This window comes from Puma concolor, chromosome C2 (genome assembly GCF_028749965.1).
Source record: "Puma concolor isolate L17-30 chromosome C2, mPumCon1.1.hap2, whole genome shotgun sequence".
Taxonomy (NCBI): Eukaryota; Metazoa; Chordata; class Mammalia; order Carnivora; family Felidae; genus Puma; species Puma concolor.
This window is the reverse complement of record NC_141675.1, coordinates 34,768,522-34,781,340: the sequence shown is the minus strand read 5'-3', so window position 1 is coordinate 34,781,340 and position 12,819 is coordinate 34,768,522. Positions and strand designations below refer to the sequence as shown.

Sequence of the window (12,819 nt, the reverse complement as noted above, 5' to 3'; positions counted from 1 at the left end):
TGAACCTGGCAATGGTAAAACAAATGTTCTCGAAGAAGAATACACCTTATTCTCAGACATAACCCTCCAGTGATTCTAAACTCATAATTCAAATCAAAGAACATGTAAGAAAACAAACCACTATAAGTGAGAATAAATGACATACATCCAAAACAAGAAAAAAGAGAATCAGCTCTTCAAATCATAGATGTTCATTAATTATCAGATATAAAAATATTTTTCAATAAATTTAACTTGACTGGGTACATAAAAAAGGGCAACAGAAGTGTGGCTGAGAAAAAAATGCCAAAAGATATGGCAGCTTTAAAAAAAGAACTAAAGAAAACTTCTAAGGATTAAATATGTAAACCTGGAAGTAAGAAATACAATAAATGGGTTAAGCAACAATGTAGACAGAATTGAAAATGGAAATACTGGACTAGATAAATCATCCATAAAACTAAAGACAGTAAAAACATAAGATATGAAAGGGAGACTAAGAAACATTGTCAGAAAGGGAGCAGTTCTGGGGCGCCTAGGTGACTCAGTCAGTTAAGCGTCCAACTCTTGATTTCAGCTCAGGTTATGATCTCATGATCAGTCAAGAGATCGAGCCCCACGTCAGACTCTGAGCTGATAGCGCAGAATCTTTTTGGGATTCTCTCTCTCCTTCTCTCTCTCTGCCCCTCCCCCTGCTTGTGCTCTCTCTCTCTTTCTCTCTCTCTCTCAAAATAAATAGTTTTTAAAAAGAAAAGAAAAGGAGCAGCTCTACATTGTTGGAGATAGAGAGGGAGAACACAGAGAATAGGGAAGTACCATTATTCACAGAGATAATGAATGAGAATTCTCCAGATGTGATGATAGAAGAAAATCATTCATTCATTCATTCATTTATTCATTCATTCAACAAATATGTACTAAGTGTTAGGTATGTACCAGGCATTTTCCAAACTCTGAAAATACAGAGACTACAGAGAATAAAACAGTTAAAAAATCACTATTTTCAGGGCACCTGGGTGGCTCAGTCGGTTGAGCGTCTGACTTCAGCCCAGGTCATGATCTCCCGGTTCATGGGTTCAAGCCCCGTGTCAGGCTCTGTGTTGAACGCTCAGAGCCTGTAGCCTGCTTTGGATTCTGTGTCCCCCTCTCTCTCTGCCCCTCCCCCACTCATGCTCACTCTGTCTCTGTCTCTCAAAAGTGAATAAATCACTATCTTCATGGAGCGGTGCCTGGGTGGCTCACTCAGTTAAGTGTCCGACTCTTGGTTTCTGCTCAGGTCATGATCTCAGGGTTCATGGGATCAACCCCGCATCTGGCTTTGCACTGCAGTGCAGAGCCTACTTGGGATTCTGTGTCACCCTCTCTCTCTGTCCCTCCCCCAGTCACACTGTCTCCATCTCTCTCAGAAGAAATAAACTTAAAAAGAAAATTTTTTAAAAAATCACTGTCTTCATGGAATACAATTCACACAAGAAATAATGCTGCCTTACATTAAAGTAGTCCATAGTCATAAGAGGAGAGGTATGAAGCAGTATGGAGTTGGTTGGATATATTTTGAAGATAAAGAAAACTAGATTTCTTGATGTAAAAGATGAGAAAGAGTCAAGGGTAACAAAAAGGAAAACTCGAGAGTTTGGGGCCTGAGTACAAAAAGGATGGAAGTGTTATTCTCTAAGATTTGGAAAGACCCTGAGGGAACAGGTATAGAAAAACTGAGATACATTTAGTTTTGAACATGTGTCATTTGAAGTGCCTCTTACATATCCAGGTAGAGATGCTGACTAGGAACTGAGATAGGGGAGTCTGCATTGCATGAGAGTTGAACAGGATGGAGACATACCAGTATTCTGGAAGAACCACCTAAGTATATTTTGAAATTGCCAGGAATTATGAAAGCATCAAAATGGGAGAGAGTGACAAAAAGCCAAGAGTAAATACCATTTAAGGAGGAAGGAGAGGAGCCCTGTTGGGAGGTAGAGGGGAGTTGGGAGGGTAGAGGACTGCACCAACACAGATTAGACGCTGGCTACACTCTGATGACATGAAATTCGGGAAGGATGAATAAATGTTTGGGGATCATCAATGAGGAGCAAGAAGAACATGTATCAGACGTCTAGTCATCAGTACTAAGGGTGTGGGAGAAAAACAGGTTCCACTTCAGAAGCCTCCAGGGAAAGCACGGTACTCAGAAGATTTCAGTTATAGTAGAAAGTTAAAGGTAATATCAGGGGAGTTGAAGATTTTTCACTGTGATTGACTATGGACTCCAGAAGGCAAAATGAAGAAAAAGTGTAAGAGATGTAGAAGAATGGAAGGTTGAAAATACCATATACTGGGTGTTTGAGGATTTAAATCTGGGATATGAGGGATGAACAGATCCTACCATGAACAAAAGTAAAATGAGATTAATCTTCATGACCCTAAGGCAGATAGCAGTAGCAAGACTTTCAGCACTGAAGACGGAGAAAAAGAAACATTTCCAATAATATACATAGTTCTGGCTACAGTATGGTGTCCTCATTCAGAAAGCACAATAACTTTCAAGATTGATACGTTTAAAAATTACATATTTGGGGCGCCTGGGTGGCGCAGTCGGTTAAGCGTCCGACTTCAGCCAGGTCACGATCTCGCGGTCTGTGAGTTCGAGCCCCGCGTCAGGCTCTGGGCTGATGGCTCAGAGCCTGGAGCCTGTTTCCGATTCTGTGTCTCCCTCTCTCTCTGCCCCTCGCCCATTCATGCTCTGTCTCTCTCTGTCCCAAAAATAAATAAACGTTGAAAAAAAAATTTTTTTTTAAATAAAAAAAAAAAATTACATATTTAGGTGAATTCTTGTAAGCCCAAAAATTCAAAGAGAGTACTTTTTGTACACAGAAAGAAACGACAACTACAATGAAAAGGCAGTCAATCAGACAACTCAAAACCAACAATGGAAGCCAGTAAATAACAGCAGCAAAGTACTGCTAGAAAACATTTGTTTTGACCTGGGATTTTTCATTTAATGAAACTATCTTTCAAAAATAAGCATAAACAGGGGCGCCTTGGTGGCTCAGTAGGTTAAGCATCCAACTTCAGCTCAGGTCATGGACTTGCAGTTCGTGAGTTCGAGCCCCACATCGGGCTCTGTATTGACAGCTCAGAGCCTGGAGCCTGCTTCAGATTCTGTGTCTCCCTCTCTCTCTACCCCTCCCCTGATCTCTCCCTCTCTCTCTCTCAAATAAACATTTTTTTAAATTTTTAAATGAGCATAAACAAAGATTTTGTAGACCCAAAAACCTTATTATGAAAACATACCAATTTCATTAGCATTGTGTTAATTATTATATTTTACTAAATGTATCAAATGTAAGTATTAAAAGTATTAATTGTGTGAAATTGCCTCAGGCTAGGCAATTAAATCAATGCAACAGAATAGAAAAATCAAACCACAACAACAGGTAGGATAGTTCATTCAGCTGAAGGCCCCAGAAGATTAACAGCTCTTTTTCCTGAGTCCTATATTGCAAGCAAAACAACAATATTCCAAAAGAAATGTAATGTTGGCTCTGTTAAAAATCCATAAAACCTAAAAAAAAAATAAAGAAAGAAAAATTGAAGACAGACCCACACATAAAAAGTATGTAATGCAGGAAATGATGCAGTTCAGTGGGGAAAGAATTTTTCAACTAAAAAGTACTGGGACAATTGGTTATAGACCAATATCTCTGATGAACATAGATGCAAAAATCCTCAGTCACCACGGTTAAGTGGGATTTATTTCAGGGATGCAATGATAACTCAATAACTACAAATCAATCCATATGATAAACTACATTAACAAAATGAAGGATAAAAACCATATGATCATCTCAACAGAGACAGAAAAAGCATTTGACAAAATTCAACCTCTATTCATGATAAAAAACTCAACATAGTAGGTTTACAGGAAACATGCCTTGACATAATAAAAATCCATCTGTGATGAACCCACAATTAACATTATACTCAGTGGTGAAAAGCTAAAAGCTTTTCTAAGATCAGGAAGAAGACGGGGATGTCTACTCTCACAACTTTTATTCACATAGTACTACAAGTTCTAGCCACTGCAATCAGACAATATAAATAAATAAAATGCATACAAAATGATGAGGAAGAAGTAAAATTGTCATTATTTGCAGATGACAATATACCATATGGAAAACAAAACGCTAAAAACTCCACCAAAAAAAAACAAAAAAAAAAAAACCTGTTAGAACTGACAAATGAGTTCTGTAAAGTGCAGGATATAGGAATCTCATATTAGTTGTACATCTATACACTAATAACAAAGTAGCAGAAGAAGAAATTAAGAATTAAATACCTAAGGGTAAACTTAACCAAGCAGGTGAAAGACCTGTGCCCTGAAAACTATAAGAAACTGATGAAAGAACTTGAAGATGACACAAATAAGTGAAAAGATACAAATGAAAAGAACGAAGATACATTCCTCATGGATTAGACGAATTAACATTGCCAAAATATCCATACTACTCAAAGAAATCTACAGATTCAATACAATGCTTATCAGAATGCCAATAGTATTTTTCACAGAACTAGAAAATTTCACAGAACTAAAATTTGTATGGAAGCTCACACACACACACACACACACACACACACACACACACACAACCTGAATAGCCAAAGCAAATGTAAGAAAGAAAAACAAAGCTTAAGGAATCACAACCCCACGTTTCAAAATATACTACAAAGCTACAATAATCAAAACAGTATGGTACTGGCACAAAAAAGGACACATATATCAATAGAACAGAATTAAGAGCCCAGAAAGAAATCCACACTTACATGATAAATTAATCTATGATAAAGGATGAAAGAATATTCAATGGCAAAAAGACAGCCTCTTCAATAAACAGTGCTGGGTAAACTGGACAACTACATAAAAAAGAATGAATCTAAAGTATTTCCTTGTACCACACACAAAAATAAACTCAAAATGGATTAAAGACCTAAATGTAAGATCTGAAACAATAAAACTCCTAAAGGAAACATAGGCAGTAAACTCTTGAACATTGGCTTTAGCAGTACTATATACCAGCCATTCATGCCACATCTTCTGTGTAATGTGTGTTGATGTTTTTGCCATCTTTGATATTATTGAGTTTTGGGACTTTTTCTATTTAATGTGTTGAAATCATCTTTTTCCATTTTGTTTCCTTTGCCTGAGGAAACAGATCCAGAAAAAAATACTATTTCATTTTCTGAAATTCCTTCTTTCCTGTGAGTTTTACTAGTGAGGACTGAATAAACTAATTTTTTAAACAAGTATAATACAAGTCAGGTAGTAATTTTGAATATATAAAGTTAACCTTAGGATATATTTTGCTACCGTTATTAATAATTACCACAGTCTGGCTTGCAACAACAACCACCACCAAAACTGCAGGTAGGAAAAACAAAACTGCAGTTAGTTTGCCTTGATCATTTTTTTTAAAGCTTTTTTTATCACAGAAAATTAGGATTTCTAATTTCTCTCCCGAATGAGAAGAATTTCAAGGACCATGTGAGTGGGGCAGGGAAACAGTGATCCATGAGGAAGTAAAGGCTTTTCATATCTCCTGTAAAACCTTAGAGGACATTAGACACAGACTACTTTTTTTTGTAAAGCTTATTTATTTATTTTGAAAGAGAGGACGTGCGAGTCAGGGGGTGGCAGAGAGAGAGAGAGAATTCCAAGCAGGCTCCTCAATGCCAGCACAGAGCCCCATGCAGGGCTCCAACCCAGGAACCACGAGGTCATGACCTGAACCTAAGTGGGAAGCTTAACGGGCTGAGCCACCCAGGCGCCCCAGGCAAGGACTACTTCTTAAAGTAAACAAGCAGTTTTTGACCCTGTGCTCTGGCTCTCCACCCCTCACCCCACCCCACCCCCCAGAAGAAAGGCAATAAAGGCCAGTGGAACCCACAGGCACATCCAAGGGGTATTCTCGCTACAGTTTCTTAAAAACCTCCCGCTACTGCACGTCACTAAATCTAATCCCCCGTTAGGCAGGAGGCGGGGCTTATATTGAAACCTCCTCTGCCGGTCACCTGACTTCTCCTATTAATAATTCAATGCTTACCCTGACGTGTGAGGGCCTACTCTGCGCCACCAGAACCTGGACAGAGGGTCTCCCGGGAGGCGCCCCCAGAACTCCCGGGCACTCACTCTGCGTCGCGCCGTGCTGCGCCCCGCCGCCTCACCTGTCGTCGAGACCTGTCACTGCGTGCAGGACCCAGCCCCTCACGCCCTCCGCCAGGCCCCGGCAGCGCCACCCGCAGCGTCGTCCAGGTCATGGGCAGCCGGCCCCGCAGCCCCAGCGCCTACCCTGCGCCCTGTCCCGGACCGTCGACCGGAGGACCCGGCCCCGCCAAGCGCAGACGAACCGAGGAGCTTGCAGGCCTGGAAGGCCTGGAGGGGCCCCCGGCCGCCGGTGCCCTCACCTCGGTGGTGGTCCTGGCCACGGGATGTGCCCTGCAGATGTCCCTGGACGACGTCGACCTGGTGCTGGAGCCCGAGCCAACGTCGGTCCTGCAAGTGTCTGTCAAAGAGCTCACCCTGCTGCTGGTCCCCGAGGCCCTCCTGCGCTCAGGAGAGCAGGGCCACTCGCTTGTCGGCCTGGAACCCGGCGCTTTCCTGGGCGCGCCCGGGCATGACGTCGCCGTCGAGCAAGGATTCTTCTGCGCATCTGTCCCACAGATGGCCCCCCAAGAAGAGGTCTACGAGGAAGACGCGGACCCCGCGTTCCTGCCCCCTCGGATGGACCCTGCAGCCGGCTCCGTCGCTGGGCTCCGCCCCTGCGCGGGAAGCGTGGCCAACCCCTACCGTGTGGGCCAGGTACCAGAGCCGCGGTCTTGGGCCCCCACTCCTAGTCCAGAGAGACGCTCTTCTTTCCGCTACTTCAACCTGGACGTCCACCTTCTGGAGCCCTTCCCCGACTCGCCACTCCAACCTCTACCTCCCTCTCCGAGTCCAGGCCCCCACGCGCGCCCCCAGCGCCCTCCGGGTCCTTCTCGCAAGGCCCGGAGACGTCTGTTCCAGGAATGAACTGCTCCCACAATCTCTCACCACCCGGCTTCGGCACTAGTGATCCTCCACTACACGCTGTGAACACATACCACCACTCAGAGATGAAGCATCTGCATCGTAGACAATGGGCAGCTGCAGTTTTTGTTATTTCGTTTTTGTCTCATTTTGTTTAGCTAAATGCCTTGATCGGTAGCAGGCATGGATGGGTGGGTGGATGGATGGATGGATGGATAGATAGATAGATAGATAGATAGATAGATAGATAGAGTCTGGTAAGGACCTTTAGCAGGGAGAGTAGACCACACATAATCAACGACGGATTTTCAGGTCCCTTGCTTGTGGTGCATGAGCTGTTTCTTCCACTTCTGTCATCTTCAGCCAACCCTATTCTTCTTGTTTCACCCCTACTCTTGCTTCAGAGTCATCTCATTTTTTTTCCAATTTATCCCCTTTTTTCATCACCTCCCAATGCCTGTCTCCTTTCTCTCCACTTCAGGTTGTTTTTCCTTACCTTTGTAATTGTGAATTTACCTCTATGAATTCTCCAATGCCCTTGGAGGTGCTTCTGATCACCAGTTTTTGTTTGTTTGTTTGTTTGTTTGCTTTTAGCATGCTCAATATTTATTAAGAAGAGCTTTGTGAAAAAAAGGCCAAGTAAACAGTAGGGAGACGAGGAGAAGTTAAAGTGCTGCAGATCCAGTGACAGCCTCAGCAACCTCTTTGGGAGCTCGGGAGTCAGAATGGCTGGTCAGCGTTGTCCCAGGGAAGGCTGAAATAGCCCTCTTCCCTCATCAATCAGCCACTGGGTGTGAGAGACCAGGGAAGGACCATAGCCCAGGGCAAGGCCACTTTCTTCAGGTGAGACAGTTTCTAAAGGGCATGGCAGCTGAAGGCTGTCCATAGCACTTCTTCTAGCACTTATGGAAAAATTTCTCATAAAGAGGATCTAGGTGGTGCATTGCACTGCCCACTGCAACATCATAATATTGATTTCTTTTATCTTAATATTCGTCTATTCACCTCCACTTTCTGATCTTTATGATTAGCAGTAAAGAAATTATAATTTTCTTCATATAGGTCTTGAATATTTGGATAAAACCTAATCACTAATTTTCTTTTTCTCTTCTTGCTTTCTAAACTCCTTTCCCTGGACCTGGTCAATCAAGATAAATGCATACTGAATGAATGAATGAATGAATGGCACACAAATGTAATGCATTGGGCTTTGGGGAAGTATTTCTAAAATTAGAATAAAAAACGGTGAAAATAATGTTTTCTTAAAGTTTACTTATTTTGAGAGAGAGAGCACAATTAGGGGAGGGGCAGACAGAAAGAGACAGAGAGAGAATCCCAAGCAGGCTCTACACTATCAGTGCAGAGCCTGATATAGGGCTCAAACTCACCAACTGTGAGATCATGACATAAGCTGAAGTCAAATGTTTAACCAACTGAGCCACCGAGGCACCCCTGAAAATAATATTTAATGGAAGGAGGAAAGGAAAAGCCATGACATTGTTTCATTACAGAAGCAGACTGTACACTATTCTCCTGTATTCTCCTGTAGCTAAACAGTCAAATGGGTATTTCTTTGTTTTTAAGTTTTTACTTAAATTTCAGGGAACATACAGTGTAATATTTCTTATTTAAGTTTATTTATTTATTTTGAGAGAAAGAGAGAGAGAGCATGACTGGGGAGAAGGGGCAGAGGGAGAGAGAGAGATTCCCAAGCAGGTTGTGCACTTGTCAGCACAGAGCAGAGCCCAATGTGTGACTCAAATTTACAAACCGAACCGGGAGATCATGACCTGAGCCGAAATCAAGAGTCAGATGCTTGACCAACTGAGCCCCCCAGGCACCCCAACACACAGTGTAATATTAGTTTCAAGTGTACAATATAGTGATTTAACACTTTGATACAACACCAGTGCTTATCACAAGTGCACTCCTTGATCCCCATCGCCTATTTCACCCATCCCCCCCATCTCCACATATGAGTGAAATCGTATGGTATTTGTCTTTCTCTGACTGACTTATTTAGCTTAGCCTAATACTTTCTAGCTCCATCCATGTCATTGCAAATGGCAAGATTTCACTCTTTTTTATGGTGAATAAATATATACATATATAATACATACATATACACATACATATAGTGCACAAAATATGTGTTAAATTGGCCGTTCATGTTATCAGTAAGGCTCTGGTCAACAGTAGGCTATCAGTAGTTAATCAAAGTTACACACAGATTTTTTACTGTGTGTGGTCAGCACCCCTAATGCTCTCATTGTTCAAGGGTCACCTGTATATATATGGCTCATTTCTCCTAAAGATTTCCAGTTCCATCACATGGATATACCATATTTTATTCATTAATTTATTAATGGATATTTGTGTTTATAGTTTTTAATATTACAAACAATACTGTAGTAAACATCCTCACACTTGTCATCTTATGCACCTGAGGAAGAGTTTCTGTAGGAAATATACCTAGAAATTATATTTATGTGTAGTATGGCGTGTACATATACAGTTTTGTAAGATATAGCCAAATTGTTCTCTAGAGTGGTTGTAACAATTTAAACAGCTTCTAGCAGTCTTTCACCACACTGTATCACCAAACTTTAATGTTCATTTATTTTTGAGAGAGAAAGAGAGACAGAGTGCAAGTAAGGGAGGGGCAGAGAGAGAGGGAGACACAGAATCAGAAGCAGGCTCCAGGCTCTGAGCTGTCAGCTCAGAGCCTATCACAGGGCTCAAACTCATGACCCACAAGATCATGACCTGAGCCGAAGCCAGACGCTTAACCAACTGAGCCACCCAGGCGCCCCTTGTATCACCAAACTTTAAGTTGTTTGCCAATGGTACCTCATTTTTTAAAACTGCAATTCCCCAATTACTGGTAAGACGATGAAAATTTTCATGTGTAATTGGAATGATACTTTAAAAATAATTTCAGATATATTTTCATATACTGCAAATCTTACTCTCAGCTTCTCACTCATTAAATCTAATGTCTTTAACCTTTTCAGTGGATAAGACAAGTACACCCTAGATTAAAGCAGTTAGCTGTCAGTCCAGAGTTTCAAGCTGACTCTTTTTAGCCCATTACTAGGTAAATATGAGAATCAGTTTTCTCCAGGCAGAAAAATTGTTATCTTAATTTCCTAAGCAACCTTTAAATATCAACAGCCAATTTTGGAAATTGGAACATAGAGTTTTAATAGAAACCATTAAGCAGAGGAGACAGAGTAGTTCTAACTGGGCAAGAATGGAAAGAAAAAAAGGCCAGTCTTACCTAAGAGTAGTATGTGGAAAGGAAAAGAGGGACAGGTTTAAGAGTGTAAGCATTCATCACTCACATGTCTCATGACTTTCAGCTTCTGTAAGTAAAAACTCTTCACAATGGTTTAGGAGAAGGCCAAGAAAAAGGAGGTTTTGGGGGTGCCCGGGTGACTCAATCAGTTAAGTATCTGACTCTTGACCTCAGTTTCGGTCATAATCTCACGGTTGGTGAGATTGAGCCTTGAGCCCCCACATCCAGCTCCATGCTGTCAGCTTGGAATTTCCTCTCTCCCTCTTTCTCTGCCCCTTCCCCCCTCAAAAACAAATAAATAAACATTAATAAAATAAAATTATATACGTGTGTGTCTGTGGAGATATAAATATATAAATATATATATATATATATATATATATATATATATATATATATATATAAATGCAGCTGGCTGACTCTGTCAGAAGGGCATGCAACTTTTCTTTTCAAGGTTGTGAGTTGTTCGAGTCCCATGTTGGGTGTAGAAATTACTTAAATGTAAAAAAAATTAATAAATAAAATGAAAACTGAAAAATAAAAATATATATTAAAAATAGTTCTTTTGGAATACTAGAGTATTATTTAGTTTCTTCACTCTATTGCTGGATATGTTTTAGTTTGAAGGTACTGCATCCATTTGAACTTCCTGCTGAAAAAGAAAACAGAATCCTCAAATTCATCCTTTTAAAAAATGATCACATCTAACTTGGTTTACCTATGGTCAGAGTGAAGGAGCAGCGAGGATGGTGGGATTGGACAGGGGCAGAAGATGGAGATATTGTAGGACAGGATAATCATGCTATGGAGAAGGTGGGGGCCAGGGCTACAGTAGCACATTAGCCCATGTTAACAATGAGGAAACAAAATTGTTCTGGATGGGCAGTCCTGCTGGGGCTTTTAATTCTGACATTAGTCATAGGTACTTCATCTCAAAAACTCTGCTTACCAAGAATCTATTGTATCAAGAAGTATTACAAAGCAGTAATCATCAAGACAGTATGGTACTGGCACAAAAACAGACACTCAGACCAATGGATCAGAATAGAGAACCCAGAAATGAACCCACAAACGTATGGGCAACTAATCTTTGACAAAGCAGGAAAGAATATCCAATGGAATAAAGACAGTATCTTCAGAAAATGGTGCTGGGACAACTGGACAGCGACATGCAGAAGAATGAAACTGGACCACTTTCTCACACCATACACAAAAATAAACTCAAAATGGATGAAAGACCTAAATGTGAGACAAGAAGCCATCAAAATCCTCAAGGAGAAAGCAGGCAAAAAAAAACTCTTTGACATCGGCCACAGCAACTTCTTACTCAACACATCTCTGGAGGCAGGAGAAACAAAAGCAAAAATAATCTATTAGAATCTCATCAAAATAAAAAGCTTCTGCACAGCAAAGGAAACAGTCAACAAAACTAAAAAGCAACCAAAAGAATGGGAGAAGATATTTGCAAACAACATATCAGATAAAGGGTTAGTATCCAAAATCTATAAAGAACTTATCAAATTCAACACCCAAAAAACAAATAATCCAGTGAATAAATGGGCAAAAGACATGAATAGACACTTCTCCAAAGAAGACATCCAGATGGCTAGCAGACACATGAAAAAATGTTCAACATCACTCATCATCAGGGAAATACAAATCAAAGCCACAATGAGATACCACCTCACACCTGTCAAATGGCTAACATTAACAACTCAGGCAACAAAAGATGTTGGTGAGGATATGGAGAAAGAGGATTTCTTTTGAACTGCTGGTGGGAACGCAAACTGGTGCAGCCACTCTGGAAAACAGTATGGAGGTTCCTCAAAAAATTAAAAATAGAACTACCATACAACCCAGCAATTGCACTACTAGGTATTTATCTAAGGGATACAGGTGTGCTGTTTTGGAGGGGCACATGCACCCCAGTGTTTATAGCAATGCTATTGACAATAGCCAAAGTATGAAAAGAGCCCAAATGTCCATTGACAGATGAATGGATAAAGAAGATGTGGTATATGTATACAATGGAGTATTACTCAGCAATCAAAAAGAATGAAATTTTGCCATTTGCAACTACGTGGATGGAACTAGAGGGTATTATTCTAAGTGAAATTAGTCAGGGAAATACAAATATCATATAACTTCACTAATATGAGGAATTTAAGATACAAAATGGATGAACATAAGTGAAAGGAAGCAAAAATAATATAAAAACAGGAGGGGGACAAAACATAAGAGATTCTTAAATATAGAGAACAAACAGATGGTTGCTGGAGGGATTGGGGGGGTGGGCTAAATGGGTAAGGGACATATTGGACAAAGGGCTAGTATCCAAAATCTATAAAGAACTCACCAAACTCCACACCCGAAAAACAAATAATCCAGTGAAGAAATGGGCAGAAGACATGAATAGACACTTCTCTAAAGAAGACATCCAGATGGCCAACAGGCACATGAAAAGATGCTCAACGTCGCTCCT

The 12,819-nt window shown here is 40.8% G+C and overlaps 1 protein-coding gene across 1 annotated transcript; it reads left to right on the top strand.

The window, feature by feature from the left end:
• The first annotated feature begins 6,195 nt into the window (after nt 1-6,195).
• LOC112850251 (proline-rich protein 23A-like) lies at nt 6,196-7,042 on the top strand. Its single transcript, XM_025913874.2, has one exon. The coding sequence runs from the start codon at nt 6,290-6,292 to the stop codon at nt 7,040-7,042; it is 753 nt and encodes a 250-aa protein (XP_025769659.2). The 5' UTR covers nt 6,196-6,289.
• Nucleotides 7,043-12,819: the final 5,777 nt, after the last annotated feature.